The sequence below is a fragment of the Alligator mississippiensis genome, chromosome 1, assembly GCF_030867095.1.
Source record: "Alligator mississippiensis isolate rAllMis1 chromosome 1, rAllMis1, whole genome shotgun sequence".
In the NCBI taxonomy this organism is placed as follows: domain Eukaryota; kingdom Metazoa; phylum Chordata; order Crocodylia; family Alligatoridae; genus Alligator; species Alligator mississippiensis.
Genome location: NC_081824.1, coordinates 338,908,494 through 338,934,250, shown reverse-complemented (window position 1 = coordinate 338,934,250; position 25,757 = coordinate 338,908,494). Strand labels below are relative to the sequence as shown.

Below are 25,757 nucleotides of genomic sequence, written 5' to 3'. Positions count from 1 at the left end.
TCATGCCCCACTACCTTTGCCCCTGCCAGGTCTTAAATATAAAATCATCACAGTAAAAGCACAAAATTATCATGTTTGCTGGAAAAACTATTGTGCACTGACTAATTACACTGTGAAATAAGTCATTTTATTTACTTTACACTGCTCACTACACCATGCCAATGAGCGAGTGACAACCAGGTAACCAAAGCTGCAGCATTTCTGTATTTCAAGGCAAGCAATGCTAAGCAGGGATCCAGGTTTTCTCTGATTGACCCCTCCTCCCTTCCCCCCAATCAGATAAAAACAAGAAACCCAAAGCCCACATTTTAACATGATTAAAACAAAACACCACTACAGATACAAAGGTAGATACAAGTGTTCCATTTTGATCATGGAAAATGTGGATTTTAGGTTATTTTAAATCTGAAAATTGTTTATCAGAGAACACCAGCATCCCCCTGCTCATAAGGAAGTGCTGACAGCAACCCTAAAAGCACCGAGAGTGACGTAGGTTTTGCATAGGCTGCATTAATTAACTGCCTCCAACATTATGGCACATTGTGAACGCTTGTACAATTACTGCTCGCACACCCGAGCCGAGCATACCAACACGATCACGCCTGTACACCTGACCCTACGGGCCCCGCCTGCGAGCGCGCCTAGCCCCACGTCTGACTGAGGCGGCTCGCAGCGCTGGAGCGTGTCCAAGCCCTTGTGACGTCAACCCGCTGGAGGCTCCGCCTTCCGCGCCACCTTGGGGAGCCATGTGATCAGAACCACCCTTCTACCCCTCTCGCCTGGCAGGGCGGGGCTGTGGCTGTGTCATCCCCGCCTCTTCTGTACAGAGCCGCCGGGGACGGTGGCCGGGAGGGGACACGTAGAAGCAGCAGCGGCGGCGGCAGCGAATTCTACATGGCGGCAGAGCGCTCGCGGGTGCGCCCCACCTGCCCCCTTCCCCTGGCAGCGGCCCTGGGGCCCCTTCCGGCCGGCATGTGACGAAGCGCCGGTGCAGGTAGCCGGTCCGGGGGCGGGGGGCGCTACACACCCACACCCACGGTGTTGGGGGGCGTTAGGCCCCGCCCCTCGGGTCACGTGGGACGCGTCGGTTGGAACCCCCTTCCCACCCACCCCCGGCGTGGGGCGGGGCCTCGTGCCAGCGTTCTGGCCCCCCCATGGCGGCCGTTAACGGCTGGGACGGGTCTCGTGCTCTGTTTGGCCTGGAGGGGCTGTCCCGCCCCGCAGCCCTCAAGGGAGCTTTGGCACCTCGGGGTAGCAGGGGGTCAGTCCAGGTGGGTTGTTCCCAGCAGGGCCTGTGTGGCCTAAGACCTCTGCCACACGTTGCATGTGTGGCGCAACTTGCTGGCCGCACCTGTGGAGTCACTTATTGCGACATGAAAAGGCCCAGCCCTGGCTGTGAAGCTAAGGCTTGAAAAATGTGTTGCAACTCCAGAGCTGGTTTCTATCCAGCTTGCATCCCTGGTGTGTGGCAGCGCCCTGCCTGATATTGGTGGTTCGCAGCCTCTTCCTCTCCCTTCCCCCTCTGTCATCTCTGAATTCATAAAATGGTAGAAAATGAGGGGTGGAAGGGAACTCAGGTGGTCTAGTCCAAGCCCCTGCTCAAAGCTGCACCCTCTCATCCTAGCCAAGGGTTTTTATAGCTGGGTCTTAGAAACATCTGGGGATGGAGACTCCACAAGCTCCATGAGTAACTTGTGCCAGTTCTTGAGTACCCTCGTGAGACAGTTGATTCCTCATATCTAACCTAAACTTCCCTTGCTGCCACCTGAGACCATTGCTCCTTGTTCTGTTATCTGCCGTTACTGAGAACAGTCTCGCTCCATCGTCTTTTGAACCCCCTTGCAGGGAGTTGAAGGCTGGTATTCAATCCCCTCCGTCTTTTCTGCAGACTAAATAAGCCCAGTTCCCTCAGCCTTCTTCAGCCCCCTGAAACACTTTTGTTTTTCCAGTTGAGTGGTACCCCATTTCAAAACTAACATACAGATTACAGCGCAGGGGCCCCGCAGTGGGGATGAACCATCATTCAGGCAGGGACATGCTTGAGCCTGTGCTGATCTGCTTCTCCTCACCCCTCATTTACCCCCTCGCCTCTCAGGGCACCTTTCCAAATAGTTGCGGGTGCCCTGGCACCCTGGTTGAGAACCACTCAAGTGACGTAATAAAAGTAGGTGCTGTTTGCTCCAGGTCCGCAGGAGGCGGCGGCAGCCTGTGCCCTTTATCTTACCCTGGTTGAAGACAAGGCAGTTGGTAGTATGTTAGCAGGTCAGTTTAAAGCAGGGGCGGCCAATTATTTCAGGCGGAGGGCCATTTACTGAGTTTTGGCAAGTGATCGAGGGCCGCATGACAGGCGGTCAGGGGCAGCTAAATATTAATTTTCTAAACTTTTTAGGGGCCCCGCAGGCTGGATAGAATGGCCTGGTGGGCCGCATCTGGCCCTTGGGCTGCATTTTGCCCACCCCTGGTTTAAAGGAAGGGATTAAAATCTAGGGTTTATCTTTCCTGCTGCTTGTTAAAGCTACATGATGCGGTGTGTTGCCTTCTATAAGGTAACACACTTGTGAAGTTGTGTTAACTAGCACAAAAAGTCATCTTTAAAAAAAAAAATAAAAAAAAATTCCCTTCCCTTTTTCCCCCTAGTAAGGGCAAAGTCAGTTAACAGGTATTGTGCAAATAGAGGGAGTTGTTAGGGATGTTGGTCTAATAAAAGCTGTCCCATCTAATCCAAACAACCTTGTATGCCTATATCCTTAGACCCACACAGCTACAACCAACTAAATAGTAGGAAAAATTATTCTTGGCAAGCTTTCGGGCACAAACACCCTTCTTCAGTCATAAGGAGAGCCTGTTTTCGTGTTTGTGCTCGAAAGCTTGCCGAGAAAATTTTTCCAGCTATTTAGTTGGTCTAATAAAAGATAGCACATTTATCCAAAGACCCTTGTCGTCTTATAAGAAGTTGTGGCTTTTATGCCCTGAACAGCCTACCATTTCTTTTTTTCACAAGGCTCCCTTTTGTTTGAGAGTACTTGCTAGTGACTTAAACGTGACTAGTTTCATGAAACTATTAAAGTTACTTCTTTCTTTGTGGTGCTTTAACGCGGATTTTTTATTTTAAGATGAAAGTTAACTTTTATTTTGGCATTCAGTTTAAGGTGTACTCTTGTAGTTCTAACCCGTATAGCTGTTTCGTAATGTTTGTAGCTTCTAGGTGTGTTGGGTATTTGTAACCAAGTAACTGAGCCACAGCACTCAGAGTGTGCAGGTGTGATATTCTCCCAGTGTACTCCTTCCCCCCCCCCCCCCCAAACTTTTGAAGGTCCCACTGGGATTTTAGAAGTACGATAATTGCATCTTTATTTTTTTCAATAAAAAAATAGAGTAGGATGTGGTCTGAATAGTGTTGCTTAAAGGTAGCACACAGACAGGGAATTTTAAAAATCCAGCTTTTGTGCACTTGTTGCTTTTAGGTTTTTTGGACTAATGTATGTTAGATTTTTTTTCATATATTAATATCTGCTTAGTTAACTGATATATTAAGTAATCAAATATTGTATACCATTTTGAACGTTATGGCTAATTGGTTGATTATAAGTCTCTTATGACAGTTCAAGTGCTCTGATAAAAGTTGAAGAAGATTATATCTTCAGAGGATTCAAGATAGCATTACTTTTTTCCATAAGTAGTTTTATGTGATCTATTTACACATACTGTACATATCTCTCACCATCTTTAAAACTCCATGTAACTTTTTTTTCATAAATAATTAGTACACTTTCAAGCCAGCTGCTGTTTCTAGTCTCCCATGCTGTGCTGCAGCTGCCCTTTTAGAGGCGTCTCTACCTGATACTAAGGAAGGGAGGTGCCATGACTCAACAACAGATGCTTGGAGGGGGATTTTACTTTAACAGTAGTCTGACTGTTAATAGTCTCATATCCTGATGAACGTGTGTACTGAGAATCTTTGCTTTCATTGTTTTTAAATTTACTTTGACAAGGATTTTGTGCATCTGTTAGAGGCTCCCAGTATCAAACCCAAGAGTGTATTAGATCATTAATGCTAGAGTTATATTCAGCCTTTGTTAGAAATTAATGTCATAGTATCTAACTGATAGCAGAAACAAAATCAGAAGCACCAGGATAGCTGAGAGAGATGCTTTGTGCCAAGAAATATCTTAAAAATTGACACATCTGAAAAACAAAGTGTTTTTAAAAATAAATTTAAGCTACACATAAATAAGCTATAACATACACACAAGCCAAGGACAAATATGCTCTGTATTCTGCTCTTCAATCAGTTGTTAAAAAGGAAAAAAAACCAAACAATTTAATACATCTTTAATTACAAAGACATGTATTCAGCAACAGACTCTCATGCCTCTAGTTCTTTTTCTAGGTACAAAATATGGAATTAAAATGGCCTCTGAGTGTCTATATAGTAACTTTAACACACATTTACTTTTAATACATTTTAAAATTAACAGTCACAGGAACATCTGTATACTATGTTACATAGCACAATAAAGAGATGCAACTCCTTGTTTAAATATTCCATTAAAAAAACTCATCCATATTGCACAATACTTTTGGAAATTAAATGTATGGAAGTAAACAGACCTAGTAAACAGCTTGGAAGTTGTACCTGTAGAATCTTCAACTTGTTTTTAGCATGTTACAGTGTAATAGGATGACTTTGATTTGATGCTACTTTACTTTTCCAAGTAAACACTTCTGAGTTATTTCTACAGGTAGATTCTTTAAAACCCAGTCATCGTTTTATGAATGAAAATAGAAATTTTAGCCTATGTCTGTTTTGCAGATTGCAGCATATTGTAGAGATGGTTTGAGCAAGTTTTAAATTGTTTTGTTCTGGTAGTAGTAGCAGAGTTTAGCTCTGATGGCACATAATTCAGGTTGGGCTAGTTCGGTGAGAGCCAGCCTTTTTGGCAGGTGTGCCACAAATGAGCCCCGCACCCTCCATGAGTGCCACTCCATTCTCCTGCCCTTGTCATATTTGCTGCTCTGTTTTCTGCTTCCTGCCCTGTCTGACACTGTCTGTCCCCTCTCTAATCTTTGACATAACACACACAGAGGTTGCCCATGCCACTTGTGGCTGGTATGCCACAGGTTTGCCACCTTTGGGCTAGTTTATCCCAAATTAAGAAACAATTATGAAACTGAATAAATAGATATAAAAGGTAAGGACATAGTGAATATATATAAAAATGTTCCTGCTTCAATCCAAATGTGTAAACTGAAAATGTGTACTGCTTACTTAAATTTAATGCAGAGTAAATCTGTGCCTTTAAATTTGAATTGGACAACCTATATTTTTCATAGGTTGTTTTGTTTTCTTTTTTTAGAGAAAGAAACCTCTGTTTAAATCAGATCTTTCATTTAAGTAAGGAAGTCATCATGTTTTATCCACTTTGCATAAACTGATAGAATGCTTCTTCATGGAGTTTCTTATCAGACAAACAGATAGAGATGATTTTTTTTTATCCATCTAAAAAGTTCTAGAGTCCATTGTTTGATTGTTATGATTTGGGACCTAGTGAACTCAGTGGCTGCCAGCTGATTTTATGGAGAAAATACAAGCCTGGCAGCCATTTCCATAGGCAGAGTGTAGTGGCCAACAGGCCCTGGTGGCCCACCCCTCACCACTGATTGGCTGTAATGGCTGCCTTGTGGCCCCGCCCCTTGCTGCTGATTGGTGAAGAGGGGTGGGGCCATGTGACAGCTAGCCCCCCACAAAGTTGAGGGGGGATGTCAGCCATCTTGGGCTGCCCATCATGCACAGAGCTCCCTGTCCCCCCAGCAGCAGGCTGCAGCACAGTGAGGACTGCTGGCTCCCTCTGGGGAGTCAGTATTTTCTTTTCAGTAAGATTTTCTTTTGCGGTTGGGCATTGCCCGCTTCTTGCTAGCGGTGCCGGATTTCATGAAATTGAGTTTTCAGTAGATCCCTAGTTATCATGTAGCCACTTACTCCTTTGTTTAAATGTGAGCTGCCTTCCATTTTACTGAGGTGTAAAAGCATGCACACAGGCATTTACTCTGCAGGAGCTGATTGTATTTTAAGTCCATACCTTGACTAACCCCTTGGTAACTTGTTCAAGTACCCTGATCCTTGGTATGATTGTTAGCTTAATGAGGTTTAAGTTTGGGCATGAAACCAGAAAAGGTTATTACAAAGTGTTGTAGTACCAGGAACAAATGACATTCTGCATGTTATTTACGTTATAACATGGTTAGCATAGATTTGGAGTTAGCTTCCTTTTTTTTCTTTCAGTGTAGTCCATTTGATTAGTGAAGTGGAAGGCAGCTGGCATGAAGTATCCTTAAATGTCAGAAAGGTAAGCAATCTTTAAGAAAAGAGTGACCTCTTAAAAGTTAAAATTTGGATAGTGGTTCCATTGATAAGGCATGAAACTTCCTCTTCTGAGACGGGACAGTGCAAGGTGTGAACAATTAATAAATTCTAAGGTACAAGTATGATTTTATGAACTGTCTACACCTTGGATGTTTTCTTCTGAATTCAGTAAGTTTCATTCAGAATTTTATTGGAATATCTTAGGTAGGTCCCCACCATATATTGAAGTTTTTTCTAATTTATGTTTTAGAAACCTAATATTTTGAAGTCATATACCTTTGGAGTTGGGAACTTATTTTGTGAAAACAAAGTCTGTGTAGATAACTTGATATTTACATTCTCTTGCTCTTGCAATGCTACTTTAACTATTATGGACTTTCCATTTGCTCTCAAAGAGTAGTAACCTTTTGCAGAATTGAGCAGCTTCTGTTTGTTAGAGATATGGCTGAAACACAATGTTAATATTTTGACATGTAGTATTTTCCCTCTAGGTTATTCTAGAATAAAGGAGATCTTGAATGTCTTCCATTTTCCTCTGGTTGATCTATAAAAGCAAACTATTTTTCCTTCACATAAAAATCTGAAAGAATTATGGGTAATTGCTATGCTATGCATTTAATTATCTGTCATTTAATTTTAGTTAATATGCTGTTTCGGTAAAAGTTTGGCTTAGTTTGATATTCTTTTTTGCCCTTGTTTTTTGAATGATTGGTTCTATGCCCAAATGGAGCAGGGATATGAAACTGGACAATTGCCATAAATCTTACTTGCTCTGCTCCTGTAAAAATAGGGGAAAGTGGAACTGAATAAAATAGCGCTTTGCTGCTGTACTGTTACAGGGAGGACAAGCATGTACTTCCTTTAAGGTCTAGGTCAGGCAGCTTTGTGCACTATTGTGTGGCCTACCTGCCTAGTATTTTATTTAATTAGTTTCTATTCCACCCTGGCCTATTCTTTGCTTCCATTTTAAAGATGAATTAATGACCTTTGCAGTGACACATAGCATGGTTTACTGTTTCACAGAAGTGTTCCGAAATATTTTTTCACTCTGTTATCTTACCCCAAAACTTTACTGTTTTAACTGTCAAGGTTTTTTACTTCGTGAAGGAAGTGTAGTTCTTATTGATGCTGTTGTTTGCCATCTTCCTTTAACATGGAGAAGTGAAGTGTTTACTGCATCATGTGATGATAATATAGTTATAAGGTCTTAATCTGGGGAAATAAACTCAGTGGCAAGTCAATTTTTTTTCAGTTGCACTTCTGTCTGCTTTAAGTGGCAAGTTCCTCTTCCTATTGAATATGACCTGTCTGCTTGGTAACAGGTCACTAGGGATCCTGGTTTTCTCTGATTAAAAAAAATAAAATAAAAATTGAAAAATCGCTGATAAAACTCCAAAATTCATGATTAAAATGGAAGGCATCTATCTAATCTGTCTACCAGTTATATCAAGAAAGCATTGTTTATTTACATTTTCAAAGCAATTTGGAAGCCTACCAGTGCCTCAGTCACTATAATAAAATTACATTCTAAATGCCTGTAAAATTTTGGCATTTGATTTTGGGGTTTTTTTATGAAAAATTAGAGCTCCCATAGCGGCCCCCCCCCCCGGCCCTGCTGGTGCCCCTCACTTCCTCCCACATCCCCCCCAGCCCTGCCAGAGGGAGCCTCCAGCTGCCAGGGCTACGGGGCCAAGGACCTGAGTCTGCAGCCCTCTGCGCGCCCCCCCCCCCCCCCGAGAGTGGTGGTAGACAGGTCTTATTCGACCTGGAGGGATGTGGGCAGTGGGGTTCTGCAGGGCTCGGTCCTCAGGCCCATGCTGTTCAACATCTTTATCAGCGACTTGGACGAGGGGGTAAAAAGCACTGTTCAAATTCGCAGACAACACTAAGATGTGGGGGGAAGTAGGCATGCTAGAAGGGAGGAATAGGCTGCAATCAGACCTAGACAGGTTACAGGGGTGGGCGGATGAGAACAGGATGGGTTTCAACACGGACAAGTGCAAGGTGCTGCACCTGGGGGGGAGGGGGGAGGAAGAACCAGCAGCATACCTACCGGCTGGGGAACTCCCTTCTTGTCAGTGCAGAGGCAGAGTAGGATCTTGGAGTCATTACTGATGCCAGAATGAACATGGGCTGACAATGTGGGGACGCAGTCAGGAAGGCCAACCGTACCTTGTGATGCATGCACAGGTGCATCTCAAGCAGGTCCAAGGAGGTGATTCTCCCCCTCTATGCGACACTGGTCAGGCCACAGTTGGAGTACTGCGTCCAGTTCTGGGCGCTGCACTTCAGGAGGGATGTGGACAGCATGGAGAGGGTCCAGAGGAGGGCCATTCGCATGATCAGGGGTCAGCAGGGCATGCCCTACAGGGAGAGGCTAAGGGACCTGAACCTGTTCAGCCTCCACAAGAGAAGGCTGAGGGGGGATCTAGTGGCCATTTATAAACTAGTCGGAGGGGACCAGCAGGCATTGGGGGAGTTCCCCCAAGCACTACCAGGCATGACTAAAAATAATGGTCACAAGCTGGCAGAGGGTAGATTCAGACTAGATATCAGGAGGCATTACTTCACTGTCAGGGCAGCTAGGATCTGGAACCAACTTCCAAGAGAAGTGGTGCTGGCTCCTACCCTGGGGCTCTTTAAGAGGAGGCTAGATGAACACCTTGCTGGAGTCATTTGACCCCAGTACTCTGTTTCCTGCCATGGCAGGGGGTCGGACTTGATGATCTGCTCAGGTCCCTTCTGACCCTACCAACTATGGAGTGGAGTCCTGCTCCTCCTCCCCTGCAGCCTGGCTGCTGTGGGCTTGGTTGGGGGGAAAGGGGGTAACTCCCCAGCACTGTGTGCACTCCTGGAGAGGCAGGGGGGACCTGTACCCCCAGATCTATGTGCAGGGTGGGGGCAGGCACAGGCCCCTGCCCTGCCGCCCTCCCTGGGGCCTCTGCAGCCCAGTGGATGTGAACCAGCACTTCAGGGAACAGCAGGGCTGTGCAGGGAAGTTTATTGCTGCTGCAAGCTCTGTGCCACACAGGCAGGGTGTCCCCATGCCTGTGCAGCAGCAGGGAAGAGCACAACCCTGTCCTGTTATCAGCTTTTTGAAAAACTGCAAAATCTGTGGGTTTCTCCATTAAAAAAAGAAATCCGCATTTTGGGGGGGGCAGAGGGGAAGAATCTGCATTTTTTTTTTTCTCTGTTTTCTATGGGAAACAAAAAACCTGGATCCCTGCAGATCATTAGTAAATCTACAGTACTTGTGGCCAAACTATTGCCAGTCCTTGCCTTCCTTGTTTCTTTGGCTTCTCTCCTTGTGCTCAATATGATGGCAGCACAATTTGTCGTCTGTAATTGTGTGCATCTGTCCAATTTCCTCCCCTCCCCCCTCCCCCCCAGCTCCTTTGCTCAAATTTCAGTTAAAGGGTTGATTGCAGGAACTCTACTCTTCAACACCTCTTCTTCAAGGTTATGGGGATGCTGCATGAAATTATCCTTACAATAGTATCTTAATAAAAACTTAATTCAAATGGAGGAAATTGAACTAAAATATGATTTACCTACTTTATCTAGACATCTGCTGTTTGTAAAGCTAAACTAAATGAGTTATTTTCAACTTAATTGAAAAGTTGGGTAAAAGAGAAAAGCGAAGAACTTGCATTCCATAGAAGGAATGCAGTTCTTCTCTGACCACAGAAGAGTGGAGGGAGGGTAGAGAGTTGCAGCGGGGACAGATTCCTCCTTTGTCTACCTTGGGTATGTTTTTATTAAATCCCCTCACTACCTCTCCCCAACAGTTTACTGAAGAAAAAAACCATTGGTTAAATAGTTTAATTCTCCCCTTTATGGAAGATGATCCAGAAGAAGGATCAGAGGAAGAAAAGCTTTTTACAATGGCTGATGGCTGTTATATATATTTTTTTAAGTAGCCTAGCTTGAGTGATATAGGAATGCTGGAGCTGTTGTGTCCAGAGTGACACTGTGCTTACTTGCGTGGGATTTAACACTTGCAGTTATTTATGTTATGATAGGCGGAGCTGCTCCTCCATGTGGGGAATATTAAAAATTACTGAAAGGCACTGAAGATGTAGTGGTACTTGTGTTGCTAGCAATAGAGTGGTCACATTGGCATATGAGGAGTTATTTTAACTTGGGCTTTAACTTGTACTCTATGAAAGATCAGCTATCAAGAACTAAGGATTTTGTGTCTGAAGAGAACTCAAATAGGGGTAGTATTCGAGTAGCAACTAAAATTAACTTTGTGGGGAAGACCAGCCAGCAGATAACCTGGGTTAGACCTCTTGCTTAAATCTCCCATAAATTGTGAGAAGGATATTGGCACTAGCACTTGAGTGATCTAGTCTCTCTCCATAGCGAAGTGAATGGGTTCTAGTTTGAGTGAAAGCAGAGCCTTGGCTCTGTGCTACATTGACAGTTGGGTAATGTGGCTGGCAGTGGGGTATGAGGCTAAAACTCAAGTAAAGGCCTGTGTTAACCATACAGCATAGGTCAGTGGTTCTCAGCTTTTCAGACTCAACGTGCCTCTTGTTAGATTCAGTGCATCCTTTGGAAAATGTCAGCTCTTAGCTTTTGCTCTTTTACTACAGAAAAATAGAGCAGCTTTTCTTTTCCAAAGAACTCAGAAAGACTGCAAGAGATCAGAACATTTGACACTATGGATTCCTACTGAAATTTCTGGTTTGATTTTGTGAATCATGTATAGGTGTTGGTGCACCTAACAGTGCTGACATTGTATAGCATCCTGAGGCACCTCTTAAAAGTATCTCATGACACCCTGGTTGAGAATCACTGGTGTACAGTACCAGATCCAGGAACAGGGCAAGGGGGTGTACTCCCCATTTTGGGTGCTCATGAGTAGTGAGCTCTGAGATCATTAGCTGGTTGAGGCTAGTCCTGGCCTGGCAGATTCCATGTTATGAGTTTACATGCAATGCAGGCGAAGCGGGGTGTGGCTACTGCTGCACCCCCTGTGGGGATGGGGGGTGGTGTGTGTATGTTGCACACTCCCTCTTCTGAAAGGGTTGTTATCTGGAACTTGTTTTCCAGCTCCAGCAAACATTACTGTTGCAGCATAAAATGTATTTGTCATACTGGTGGGGAAAAATACAAAGGCTTAATCTGTTGTTAAAGTGTCTCAAGTCTGTGCATCTTGGTTTTTACCAGAAATTAAGGGCCCCACTTTAAAATTGAATTATTAAACACTTAATGCTTCAAATATAGAGCTAGAATACATTTTGTCGTGAACATGTTCAAAGGACCAGGGACTGAGAATCATTTAACTGTTTGTGCAGTCTTGCATGGAGACAGAATCTAAAAGACATTATTATTCTTATTGAAGGGAGTTAAAAGAAGCAGTGGGTTCAAGTTGTACCAGTCCTACAATGTTACTAGTCTAAATTCAGAGAATTGCCTCTGTTATGACTCGCTGACAGTGAGTCACAACATCAATTTATTAGCTATACATGGTGCGCTGACACTGTCAGATACCTTTTCTCCCTCCTTGACAGTAGAGAACTCATGGGGATTATACTTGGAACCTGACTTTTCCTGTCCTTTTCCCCTTATCTCCTAAACAGAATGGTTAGAAGAAAGCCCACGCTGTAGTTTTGCTAGTATAGGTCTACCAGTAAAACCATCCTTGTCTGGACGAAGCTTAAACTGGCAGGAATATTGTTTTGCCAGTGTAGCTTGTATTGTTTCAACAAGTTATGTGGTTACAAAGGCAAAGTACTTGTCTAGAACTACAATAATAGGTTTTTGCTGGCATAGCAGTTTAGTATTTGGTGACATTTTGACTTGTAGTACTACATGGGCAAACATTTCTAAGGTTAGACCTGTTTTGAGATTTCAGGGATATTGCAAGGTCTGACTTTATTCCTATTTCCAGCAGAGATGTGGGGGAACCAACTGGTGCATGTGCTCATGCTTTCTCATTTTCCCCTTTCCCCTGAATGAAATGGATCTTTATTCTCCAAGGGACCAGGATTCCTCTTGAGTTTATCAAATGTTCCTTTTGTTATTATTGATAAGATGACTTCTTCTGTCCTGTTTCCAGCATTTGCATTACCTTAAAAAGAAATTAAAATGATGTCTGTTTTGATTGGGAAGTCAATGCCTTTGTTTAAAAAACAGTATTTGTCAAGTTGTGTTCACCAGAGACAGAGAAAATGACAGCAGTTAGGGAGTATAGTCACCACTGATGCTTCCTTTGCAGAGCTTGATCAGCAGGAGGCTTTGCACCATTTTGTGTGTGTAAAAAAACAAAAAAAACCCCAAACAAACAAAAACAAACAAAAACAAAACAAAAAAACCCACACACAAAAAACCCCCCCCAAAAAACCCACGTGATAATTTTTTTTCTTCAGTTCCTCAGGATGTCAGATGAATTGAGAGTGCAAGCAAGAATGCATTGTGGGGGGGGGGGGGGTGTTTCTGGAGAGAGGAATGTTTGGGAGAACTTGAGAGGAGGGAAGAAGGCTGTATGTATAATGTGAAAGTGACAGAAGCCTGGCATGACTTTTACTAAGTTGCTGGTAGCCTAGAACTTCCATGGCTTGCCTGCCTTTGCCAGGGCAGCACCTGGACCACTTGATGGACTACCACCCATCCCTGTCCTTCTATCTATAAGTAAGTGCTAAAGTGCTGCTTGAAAGTGTGTTTATGGAGTACCTGTGATAAAACTTGCAGCAGTTTCCAAAAAGGTAAAATGCATCAATTCTTGATGAACTAAGTTGCCTGTATGCAAATTATTACAGATACGTTAAAATGAGGGGCAAATTTGAATACAATGACCTTGAAATAAACATGCTCAGAGAGCAGGGGGTAAGGGCTGCAGGGGGAAGAAATTGGGGGGTAGCAGAAGGCAAGGGGGACGGACACCTGTGGGGCGGGCCCCCCTCCAATTTTATTTTCCTTCTAGCAGTGTAAGGGGAACAAATTCAAGGCAAACCTCCAGTACTTGGTTTCTAAACGTATACTTTTTCCATATATGGAATCTATTTATATGGGGATCATTTTATAATTGAGTAAATATCATATTTGCCCTGTAGTTCCAGGATATAGGAACTTGATCCTGTGTTATGTAAAGCAGGGGTGCTCAACCCATGGGCCATATCTGGTCTGTAGCCTACTGGTCTGGAAACATGGCAGTGGTAGAACAGTAGCACTCCTTGTACTGGCCTCTAAGACCAATCCCAGTATGAGGAGGTGGTGCCAGGCCCCTCAGGACCAATTCCTGGCAGGCTGGGGTGGGAGGGGGCAGTGCCAGGCCCCCAAGGGCCCAAGCCCAGAGGGGAGGGTGGGGACAATTTTTGGTCCCAGGGGCCTGATCCTGGCATGTGGGGCTCAATTTGGCCTGTGGACCAGTCCTGAGGTATTTGTGTCCCATGGGACCAAAAGGTTAAGTACCTCTGATTTGTAGGGGTGTAGGTTGTATCGGTGTTGATCTAAGGACATAGGCAGACAAGGTTCTTTGGGTAAATCTGATATCTTGTATTAGACCAACTCAGATAATTGGAAAAATCCTTCTTTGCAAGTTTTGGGGTATAAATACCCTTTGTTGGGCTGAGGAAGCATCTGTAGTTGGTGTGTGCTGTTCCTGGATGAAGTGAACAGTAAAAAAGCCAGAGGCTGGTATTTTGTAATAGTGTTGTCAAGGTTGTGTTTGGTTTAACAACTGCTTCTTTAAAAACAAAACAAAATTCTTTCTATCAAACCTAAAAGAAAGAAATTTCTGAGTTTTTAAACTGTGTGTATGCATACTAAAATGCAAAATGTTTTTATTTTGCATTGCAGTATGTATCAAACAAGCAATATAGATTAGAAGAAATAACAGATAAGGGAGCACAAGATTCTGACTCAGTTGTTCTTGCTGCATCTCCCCACATGTAATCAGACTTCAACCTCAGCAGTCCCAAGGCTTGGTGAAAGCTTTTCAGTAATAAACTCTTCTGTTGTTAAGCTTCAGGCTTCATACATATTTCTCAATAAAGATAAGTCCTACTTATTTTTGTAGTTTTTTGACATTGCATCTTAAAGGCTTTATTCTTATTTGTCTCGAGATACAAAATTACTATGTGATTTGAGAAATAAATGCTAACCTGTTTTTCATTTTTCTATGCAGATGTTGGGATGCTGCAGGTGTCCTAATTCAACCACCCCTTATAAACTAATGTTAACATAGGTAATAATTTTGATATATAATACTAATTATTCAATATGCATGAGATGGAACTGGGTGCAGTTCTGGGGGATGAAGGGATTAAAACATTAAATGTTCCAAATACGTGGTTCTGCTGTTGTCATGCTTTTGCTTCAGTTGTCTTTCCCTGCTGACACTTGCACTTTGAGTATTTTTATCTGGTGGGTCTCTTGTACTTTTGGTTAAAAAAATTAAATAATTTTGTTCTTTTTTTTTCTTTAATTACCTCGCCTCTATTTCAGGTGTGTACTTGCATGCCATATACTTTGTTTCTAATCTATTTCAGCCTTTAGGCTGTAAACAGAAGTCTCATTTGACCTGGGACTGATTATCCCAGGCTTTGATTGGGATCAAAACAGCTGTTTATCTATGTAGCCCTTCTAAGCTGAAGTGCTTCCCTTCTGCCAATGGGTAGCTAGGGAGAGCACACACCCTGGCAGCTTTTTCCTGGAATGAATTAAGTTAATAAATCACAGTAGGCTTTCCCACATAGTGGGACAATTGGTGCCAGCCTCTCTAGGATCCAAGGATAAAAGGCTTTCTCCCAGGAGAAATGCAGCATATGTTTACAGCCTTTAGAGTAGAGTCTTTGGGGCAGAACTGATCACACGTTGAGCTGTCTACTGTGGTTTTTCTGTCAGAAAACGGTGTGTATGAAACTTACTGTGATATGTATCTGTTCAGGTTTCTTCGTTGCATCACCCTATGTCCGGTAGCAGCAACTCTTCTGTTTTATGATCAGTGTAATGGTTTGAACACTTCAGTAGCTTACGAAATGAGCCAAAGTCGTGGAAAATATGACTTCTACATTGGTCTGGTATTGGCTATGAGCTCCAGCATTTTCATCGGAGGGAGTTTTATCCTTAAAAAGAAAGGTCTCCTCCGGCTGGCCAAGAAGGGCTCCATGAGAGCAGGTAAACTATGCTTTTAAGAACTTTTTACTGTTTAATGAAGTCTATGGAATTTCCTGAGTTTGTGTTTTGACTTTAGATATCACATACCAAACAAATCTGGAGACCTGAAATAAGCAGCCTCTGGTTTTCTGGGAGTCTGTACTCTGTTCTGTTAGGAAAGTACTACTGCTATGTTCAGTTTACCATTTTGCAGTCCATTTATGGAACTCGCTATGTTGCTAATGTATGTTAATCAAAAACATACAAATTAAGAAAAAGGGGATAATGAAGATTAAAGTTGGATATTAGGAAGAATTTTTTAAGTCTGAGCGTGGTAGTTGAGACCTGTAACAGACTACTGCAACTGTTTATGACAGGGGTGGGCAAAATATGGCCCACGGGCTGAATCCAGTCCACCAGTTGATCTGTATCCGACCTACAGCTGCCCCCGCAGCACTCTGAATAGAGCTGAACCCCACTGCTCCTGCCTGGGGCAGCCAACTCTGTGCCAACTGATGATACCACCCTGGCCATGGCGTCAGCCAGTGTGCCTGGCTTCCTGGAGGGCTGGCTGGTGCTGCAGCCACCCAGACACTGCTCAGCTTGCACCTGTAGCAGTAATTCCTCCTCCTTCTGCCCCTGCTGCACAGCTCCGGGCAGCAGGTACCATGGGAAAGTAGTAGCAGCCATGGGGGTGCATGCCAGGCACCACATGCTCAACCAGGTGGGGATGGGGAAGATGAAGTTGAGTGGCTCCTGCCCCAGTGCACGGGGCTCTGGTTCTGGCTCCAGCTCCTGGCCACCTTCCACCCACTCCGCCCACCCAGCATGATGAGCAGCCACCTATAGGCAGCTGAGTGGGTAGAAGGCAGCCAGAGCCTGGTGCTGTTGGCGGGCATAGGGCAAGTGCAGACAGGAGCACAGCATGGGCTGCCTCAGGCATGAGCGGCTAGGGCTCAGCCCCATGCAGAGAGCAGCTGGGGAACCACAGACTGAGGAGATGGTGGGGGCAGGGGGTCAGACCACACCTGCATTTGCACCGTGTGAGTGAGCTCTGCTGCACATGCTAGTGACTGTATGTTTAAAGAGCTGCAGTGAAGAATACATATCAGTTAATTAAACCCATATGTATGTCATAGACCTTTAATTTGACATTTTACATGTGATATCATTTACTCAGGAATGACAGATCATCACATTGTCTGCATGTGTATTTTTACTGGAAAAGAAAATTATGCAAGTGGATCATCTTTTAAAAAAGATTACTTTGAACTATCTGGACTTAAGATGCTGGAAATACTTTGACTTTGGTCCCTGGCCTCTGACCGTGTGCTATATTGTGCAAGTACAATTACAAAGATAGATAGCCATCCAGTATTTGACACATTAGTTGAAACTATACTTTTTTAAATATAGCTGTCTTTTATCAATAAAAGTGATCAGTGCTTGCTCTTTTGTTGCTAATTATTCTTCTTTTCTGATCCTAGGTCAAGGTGGCCATGCCTACCTTAAAGAGTGGCTGTGGTGGGCTGGACTTCTCTCTAGTAAGTACCAGAAACTCTCCTAACCAACATTAAAGTTTTTAGTTTTAAAAAAAGTAAAATATAAACTTATCTGAATCTAGTAATGAAGTATAGCTGTGTTCCCAAAGAAAAAAATGTAATAATTTAATCATAAAGTTAGTTTCTTCATATTAAAATACATGAATAAATTCCCCAGGGTGTGACTTCCTTGATTTTTGTAGAATTTTTCTTTTATCAGCTGAGAATTTGGCACCTTTCTGATTTTTTGCCTCTGCAAAGGAATGTCTAAAATAAAAAGCTATTCATCTAAAAATAATTACTTAACAACTTGAAACCATTTTTCTCTCTGGCTTGTTAAACTGTGTATGTCACCTAAATTTAGACTTGAACTGTGTGGCTGTGCCTAATTTTACTTGCATTGATCTTTTTACTACTTCCTAGAAGACCATGGTTGACCATCTTCTTTGCAAGAGTCAAAAGACCTGAATTTGGGTGTAGAAATACAAAATATTTAAAAATAAATGCAGGTTCTTTTTTATTATATAGAGTACTTAACAGCTGTGTTTTCAAGTCTGTGTACATTTAACATCCATACCAGGAAATTGCTATTAGATTTCTCCTCTGGTCTGCATATTATTATCCATTTCTCTCTGTGAGAACACCTATTTAGTTCCAGAGGTTTCTCTTATTTTAACCATGCTTGACTCTCTTTCTGCAGTGGGAGCTGGTGAAGTAGCTAACTTTGCAGCCTATGCATTTGCACCAGCTACATTAGTGACTCCATTAGGAGCTCTCAGTGTTCTCGTAAGGTAAGAAATACAGTTGTTTAGAAGAAAAAACAAAATTTCAGATATAGCTAATAATAAAGTGCATGTTTAGAAATTTAAGTGAGCTGTCCAACCTATCACGCTCTTAACCTGAGTGAGTTTTAGCAGTTGTGAAAATGGGAGGAATATCCCTGCCTTAGAGCTTCTGCCTACATCATGTCTGAGCTAACAGAGCTCTGGCAGTGTATCTTGCCTTGACTTACAGCAAGCATCCTGCTAATTTTCAGTCTGCCTTTTTTTTTTTTTTTTTTTTGAGGGTAGAAGACCAACATTACGGTCTTAACTTTCAGGAGATTAAAGGGGTCTTGTACTACTGTACTGCTTCTATAGCTCTGTGGGAGGGTCAGGTACTCTCTAGAGCCTATAGCCCTGTGGGTAGGCGGGGAGGGTATTCTGTAAGAGCAGGAATCAGCAACCCCTGCCACTCACGCTGAGTACGGCACACAAGGCCATTTTCCTTGGCACACACTGGGGCTGGGACTGGGGCTGGGAGGCAGCAGCTGTTTGCAGCCTCCCAGCTACAGGTGGTGCCAGCTCTGGGTGGCTGCTGCCAGCCAGGAGCCTGGGCTGCTCTCAGCAGGTGGCTGGGAAGCTGCAAGCCCTGTTGCAAGCAGCCCGGGCACCCTGGCTGGCAGCAGCTACACAAAGCCTGGGCTGGCTGCAGCCAGGAGGCTGCAAACAGCTGCTGCCTCCCTGCCCCAGGCTCTGGGGAGGCAGGTGCCACCAATGCTCTGTGCTGTGCTGCCCTCGCCGCCCCTTCTGCAGAGCAGCACGTGGAACCCAGCGCGGCAGGGCACAGTGAGGAGCGTGGAAAGCTACCTGCCTCTCCAAGCTCCCTGCTGACCTGGCCACACTTCCCCTACTGGCAGGAGCATCAGTGAGGGGCACAACCCTGTGTGCTGCCCACACTGCTTCTGTGCACACAGGGGGAGTGTGACCCGGGCAGCACGGAGCTTGCAGAAGCAAGCGGCCCCTCTGTGCGCTGCCGCTCCGGGTCACACAGGGAAGTTGCCTGCTGCTGCAAGCTCCATGCTGCCTGGGTCACACTTCCCCTGTGTCCATGCTGCTCACTGCTGCCCCCGCCTGCTGGGGAAGTGTGGCCAGGGCAGCAGGGAACTCAGAGTGGCAGGCAGCTTTCTGTGCCCCCCTCTGTGCCTTGCTACGCCAGGTTCCACATGCTGCTCTGCAGAAGCGGTGGCGAGGGCAACACAGCAAGGAGCATCGCTGGGACCTACTGCCTCCCCGGAGCCTGGGGCTGGGTTTGGGGCGGGGAGGCGGCCGGGTCCAGGTGGGGAAGCAGCAGCTGTTTGCAGCCTCCTGGCTGTAGCTGGCCCAGGCTCTGGGTAGCTGCTGATAGCCACGGAACCTGGACTGTGGGGCAGGGGCTTCAAATGAGGGGCAAGGGGCAGCAGGGCTGGGGGGCAGGGGCACAAGCAGGGCATCCTGCCATGTACCCCTTGCCCTCGTTTTGTTTTTCTGGTATGCCAGCACTCCAGCATCTTCCAAGGTAGGCATTGTTTGGTTTTTTTGGCACTCCGGCCAGAAAATGTTGCCTACCCCTGCTTTAGAGATCATTTAGCACAGTGATTCTGAGGAGGCAGTGCACAACTTTAAAGTAGCCCTTTGGCCTCCAGATGTTTACTAGTGGCTCAGTGCATAGTAGACATGGTTGTATGGATGACTGATTGCAGTTACTTTGAGTTTGTTTTACTAATAGGTTTAGTTTGTGTGTATTAGTAATGTTGCAGATAGTGAGAGGCTGCATGTTACTGGGTACTGACAGATAAGAGCGCTATATACCTTTTATCCGCATAGTGAGACGGGGCATGTTATGTAGTCAGTTTTTTTTTTCCCCCTTGTTGACAAACTTGGAAGAGCAGATCTTACTTCCCCACAGCTTTCTAAGCATGAAGAAAGTCAGCTCTTCTTACTTAAAAGCATACTTAAACATTAGTTTCTTCAATGTGTGATACTTCTGTTTTTTTGTGGCCAGCTACAAACTTGTGCAAATAAATGGAATATTGTTTGATTCCTAATCTGTCAGTGTGTATGTGTTTCTTTCAGTGCCATTCTTTCATCTTACTTTTTAAATGAAAAACTTAACCTCCATGGAAAGATTGGGTGTTTACTAAGTATACTGGGATCAACTGTGATGGTGATTCATGCTCCGCAAGAAGAGGAGGTAGAAACTTTGCAGGAAATGTCCCAAAAACTTGGTGATCCAGGTGAGAGACTGTCAAGTTCAGCTGTAACCAACTAATACTTAAGCTGCTTATTCATTTATAACTGCAGCTGTTGCAGGTTTCTAGCACAAGCAAGGCACCTCTTCTGTAAATCTGTAAATTGTCAGGGGGTTGAGTTCTGTGACTTCCCCTATCTGCAGCTTGCTAGGAGTGTTTTCTTTGTTTTGCCCAAATAGGTGACTGACTACCTACAGAGGTCTCGCATGTATTTTGTCTGGTGACTAGCAGTTAGCCATTTTCCTTTTTCTAACCTATTTTACAAAGTAAAATTAACTGAAGAGGTGTGTGATTGAAAGTGTTAACCTTTTTATTGAGTCATTAAAAATGAAAATGTACACTCTCAATTGCATTGTTGGCTATAATAGTAATAAGAGACTTGTCTTTCCAATTGTGCATAAAGCTTTTTACAAAGAAGGTAGAAGTCTCCTTTTTACAGATATGGAAGCTGAGGCACAGAATTGAAGAACTAGGTTGGGGGCCACTCAGCAAGGTGACTTATTGGCTTCTCTGAGAGGGTTGCTCTCAGAGGTAGCACCTCTGTAGAAACAAAACGATAAACAGTGTACAGGCACCCCTGAATCTTCTGGCCTGGTAGTCTAACACTGTATCCATTTCAGGTGCTGGTTTGGAAGGAAGAAGTGATGGAGCTTGTCTGCCTAGAATCTCACATTGTGGTTTTTATTTTTGCCAGCTCCATTGCTGTTATCATTAAGGCTGCAAATAGACACAGACTGTGCTGCCATAAACTGTTTATGGCAGCACAAAACCCAAGTGAACAGAGATGTTAGCCCTTTGTCACATGACAATCTTTTTGCAGCTCACATTTTTTCACCTATGGCAGAAAAATGTAGGCAGCAATGAGCAGGAGCTCTTGAGGCTTCAAGGGCCTGATCCTGCAAGACAAGGGCCCTGGGTGCTTCACCTGACATGGGACTCCTGTCTGCAAGCAGAGGTTCCCTGTTTTGCAGACGCATGCCCCAAGTTCAAGCAGGGGAGTACCACACTTGTGGTGGGGGAGTCCCTTCCAGAGGAATTCCCAGAGTATGCCTCTGCAAGCATGGAAGCAGGAAATATCCAGAGGAATGTTCCCCTCCCTAAGCTTGCAGGTGCAAGCCTGGACACTGGGGCAGCAGCTACAAGGGGCGGGCCATTTTCCTGTGTGATTGATCAGGCCCCTGAATCCCTGGGAGAGCAGCTGGAGTGTGACCCTGTGGGACAACAGCCCCAGCAGGAAGCATTGTCTGTTCCCAGCCTTAGACTTGCTCCAGCCTCTCTCTTTGGAGGAATGATAGGAAAAAAACCCCCCAAAAACCAAGACATAAGTTGGAGGTGTAATGCTGTAATGACAGTTTGCTAGCCCTTGACTCTTCCTTTTACCTCCATTAAAATGTGCTCTATTTCTTGGTACCTATACAATGATCTTGCTAGTATATAAAAGCAAATGACACTTCTTTTTTTTCTTCCTCTCTTTTCCCCGCTATTCCTCCCTTCCCCCTGCAGGTTTTGTGGTCTTTGCAACACTTGTCGTCATTGTGTCCCTAATATTGATATTTGTGGTAGGACCTCGCCATGGACAGACCAACATTCTTGTGTACATAACAATCTGTTCTGTAATTGGAGCATTGTCAGTCTCCTGTGTAAAAGGCTTGGGCATTGCCATCAAGGAACTTTTTGCAGGAAAGCCAGTGCTGAAACATCCTTTGTCCTGGATTCTGCTGCTAGGCCTCATAGTCTGTGTGAGCACACAAATCAACTATTTAAATAGGGCTCTGGATATATTCAACACTTCCATAGTGACTCCAATATATTATGTATTCTTTACAACATCTGTTCTAACTTGCTCTGCTATCCTTTTTAAGGAGTGGCAACATATGGCTGCTGATGACATTATTGGCACTTTCAGTGGCTTCCTCACTATAATTGTGGGGATCTTTTTATTGCATGCCTTTAAAGATGTCAGTTTTACTCTAGCAAATCTGCCTGTCTCCTTACGGAAAGATGAGAGAGCAGTGAATGGCACTTTGCCAAACACTTATGAACGCTTTAATCATGATGAAGAAAGTTCAACCTGTGTAAGTGAAATACAATCCAGTGAAAATGTGTCTTCCAGGAGAAATGGAAACTTATCAGCATTCTGAGAATAGGTAAATGTCAATTAAGAAAAGAACAATTCTGTAACTTTTTTTTTTCTTTCCTTTTCTTTAGCTGTGAAACGTCTGAGTTTAAGAGCTTGTCTGGAAACAAGGTGTACTTTTTAACAGATATATATATATAGACAATCGTTTAATTTTTAGGTTTGGTTAGTTTGGACCAAGAGTGGTGGAATTTACTTTTGCCTTATTTTTATTTTACATACATTAAAATTACCTCAGTCTCTTGTTCTTTGTTGCTTTTAACTTATCAGTGTGAACTTGTAAATATTTTCCATTTTAAAGACTTATTGCACTAATGATTATTTTAACTATATCAAAAATAAATTGCTTTATTTCTGCATTGGTGGTAAACAGACTGACATGAACCTGAATCTTTTGCATCTTTTACAAAATGAGCAGCCAGGCTGTCTTCTTGAGATGTAAACTACTTGCCAGGAGTGCCAGCACAATGCACTGAAAGCAAATAAGTGATTATGCCATTTGCCTTCACTTACTGGAAACAAACAACCTACGCTGATGACTTCCATTCTTAGGCAGTGCATTTGTAAATTTGGAATACAGGCATCCTGCACTGCAGATTTGGATTTATGTTTGTTTAAAGCTTTTTTAGACTTGTCAAACAGAACTATTCCTGAAGTAGGCAAGACTTCAAGGTTTAATTTTTTTTCAGTTTTTTAAAACAATGGAGAGAGAGAGAGGAGCTAGGAAGCATCCTCAGGCATAGCGTTATCCAAATGCAGTTGCTTGCACACCTTGCCTCCACCCCCAGTCAACCATGTATCAGAGGAAAAGAAAAAAAATCTCTTAAATTGTTGGCTTAATTATGGCTAACCTTTGAATGCAGAGGCATCAGAAGCAGGATTATGTCATTTGGAATGGGGATACAGTTAAATTGCCAGAAACCCCTTGAGCTGACAGACAACTCCATCTGTCAGCATAGCTCTGCAGTGTTGCTCAAGTGAGAAGAGCCTGGGCTGACTACAAAAATGTAAAGTCCTGTCTCTCATCACTGCTTGATTTCAGTAAGATACTGTAGAATGAATGTTTGCAAAGGTATGCTACAGCTTTTAACTCTGGGGTAGAATGTAGCATCTTCCCACTGAAATTTTTGTCCCCTTAGTAGCAATAGTCTCATTTAACTGCCTATTAAGAGAATACTTTTCTTGTTAGAAAGAGAACAAACCAAGTGGTAAACAAATTTCAGAATCACTTATAAAAACAAAGTGCAAAATACTAGTGAGTAGAAGGAACTATGAAAACTGACAAGTAACTTTGTTTTGAGCTTGTTCTGAACCTGGAAGAAACAGTGCTGTTGTAACTGAACTGTAGTAATCCACTGCAAACAGCTGTTCATCTTGTTTTGTTAGTGATCAATATTGAAAGTGCTAATGCAAAAGAAACTCTGTACCAGTTGTATTCAGGCTGAAATGTATGACTAATCTAAAGAAATAAGAAAATATTTTTCAGCTGAATTAATGGTTTAAACCGTTAACTGTGTCCACCCAAATGCACTTTGACCATGGACTTACCTGGGAGCAGTTCCAGTTTAGTGATCAAAAGAATACATGCTGCTGCTGCTGTCCTTTCCATGTATTCACCTGTAATTCATAGCAAGGGTGAAGTGGTTAATAGGCTGAACTACCAGCCTATTTTGGTTGTCAGACAGGGTACCTTCCTATTAAAGTTTACTTGTTTGTTTGTTCCTTTTAATTATAATAGTGCTTATAGTACATATTGTGGTGGGTTCCTATGCACACTTAATTACTAAAAGTGCTTTATTGTTTTGCACTTCTTTAGCATCTTTCACCAGATTTGGGGGGGGGGGGGGGAATATGCACTTCCTCCCTTGCTCACTCTTACATCATCTGGTGAAAGATGCTAAAGAAGTGCAAAACACTAATGCACTAATGAAGCCTCACATTGCCTGTGACCTAGGTGAGTGTAATAAAGGTTTCCCTTGCTTTATGCAGGTTCTGTATGTGCGATTTTGTTATTATGCAGTGACCCTTCTTAAACTCATATGCAAGGTAAATTCACATTTGTGACCTGGTGTGGTGGAAGCCCGCAGTCAGCTGCTTTGTATGGTGCATTGTGGTGGTGACGTGCACCAAAATCTAGTCTCTGGTGTGGATCTGTGCTCCTCACTCATTGTCTGTGACATGTTTCTCTAGTTGCCAACCCCATTAAGCTAGTGGGATGCTTATAAGCCATATCTCTTACTCCTCTCCCTGGTCCATCATCACCTACTCTTCACACCAGCTAAACATATACCACCACCCTGTGCTTGTGTGTACTGTCTGCTGTTGGTGAATACCTAAATTGTCTTGTAGAAATAGGTTTGGGGGTCAGTAAAGTTGAGGTCTTGGATATTTGTTACATTGTAAAGTTGGTTCCCTTTATGTGAATTAGAGTTATGTGCCACTTTCCAGGAATGCATGTACAGTATAAAGTGAGGGAAACCTGTACACTTCATGGTTAATCAACACCTCTGATGCCACTTAAGTGACTTGCACATCGCATTTCCCAGCTGATTAGTTCTTTGGCAGGGGCACTGTAGGATCACCCTTTCATGCACAGGGTCAAAGACATTGTCTATTAGATGACAACACCTTTACCAATTTAGATAAATGACTGAATAGGTCAGGTCCTATGTATAGTTCATTTTCTTCTATTCATTCTTGAGGGCATTGGCTCTAGTCTTATTTTTGCTATGTGCTTTTTAATAAGAACTCTCTTTCCAGGTGTGAAGTAGTACAAATAAAACTCCCATGCAAGAGAAAATGAAGATAGGAATCCTAGGGAGAATTCAAGATAAAAAGGAACAGAAGCACTTAAAACTATGAATGAAACTTTTGTAAAGGGAATTTAGAGACTTTAAGGAACTATCAGCTGCTTTTTCACATGGTTTGAAATCCTCTCTCTCAGGAAGGGGGCAGGAGGCAAAGTGATCTTTTTAGATTTGCTGGATCCTTGTTTGAACAAGACAGGCTCTAGTTTTAACGTAACTGAGGTAAACTGCATGGTTGTCTCTAGGATTTGCTATGCCAAGCTAATGGGTATGAATAAGGACTTGTTTTATCTACATTACACTTAGCATTTCAAAATACTTTTTCCTAATAAAAAAGTCAGTCTGTGACAAGTCAGGGAACCTGGTTTTCCGTTTCCCAAGGAAAAACAGAAGACTGCGGATTTCCCCTTTTAGCTGAGAAAGCTGGGGATTCCCTGCTTTTGCAAAGAGCTCTGCAGGCTGGTTGAGCTGCAGCCTGTAAGAGCTGTTTGCAAACAAGGCAGGAAACCCCCAGCCCTGCCGAAGGGGGAGGGGAAAGGGTGGGGCCTGAGGCGCTCAGTTCAGCATCACTCTTTGCTCCTGGAGCTTGAGGTAAGTGGGGCTTGCAGGGGGCTGGGGGGGTTGCAGGTCATGGCTGGAGGTACTGGCAGGGCTGGGGGGAGCCAGGAGCCAGCCCTACCCCCACATGATCACACAGCAGCTGTGGGAGAGCCAGCTCTGTGCTGCTTCTGCTGCCTGCTGTTGGGGGCAGGGA

The 25,757-nt window shown here is 43.7% G+C and overlaps 1 protein-coding gene across 3 annotated transcripts; it reads left to right on the top strand.

The window, feature by feature from the left end:
* The first annotated feature begins 778 nt into the window (after nt 1–778).
* On the top strand, nt 779–22,566 carry NIPA2 (NIPA magnesium transporter 2). 3 transcript variants are annotated; one of them, XM_006276203.4, is made up of 8 exons: nt 779–994; nt 6,284–6,347; nt 14,499–14,558; nt 15,261–15,490; nt 16,957–17,013; nt 17,711–17,801; nt 19,884–20,044; nt 21,563–22,566. In XM_006276203.4, exons 4-8 carry the CDS (start codon nt 15,352–15,354, stop codon nt 22,198–22,200), a joined length of 1,086 nt encoding a protein of 361 aa, XP_006276265.1. In that variant the 5' UTR covers nt 779–994; nt 6,284–6,347; nt 14,499–14,558; nt 15,261–15,351; the 3' UTR covers nt 22,201–22,566. The 3 variants fall into 3 exon arrangements, with proteins under 3 accessions (XP_006276265.1, XP_059576938.1, XP_014455920.1); XM_059720955.1 differs by lacking the exon at nt 6,284–6,347 and having other exon boundaries at nt 779–915; XM_014600434.3 differs by lacking the exon at nt 6,284–6,347.
* The last annotated feature ends 3,191 nt before the right edge of the window (nt 22,567–25,757 follow it).

Coding starts and splice junctions, on each gene's coding strand:
- NIPA2 (XM_059720955.1), top strand. CDS start 15,352: ATGAGCCAAAGTCGTGGAAAATATGACTTCTACATTGGTCTGGTATTG. Junction 15,491..16,956: donor GAAGGGCTCCATGAGAGCAG/GTAAACTATGCT, acceptor TTCTGATCCTAG/GTCAAGGTGGCCATGCCTAC. Junction 17,802..19,883: donor GCTCTCAGTGTTCTCGTAAG/GTAAGAAATACA, acceptor TGTTTCTTTCAG/TGCCATTCTTTCATCTTACT.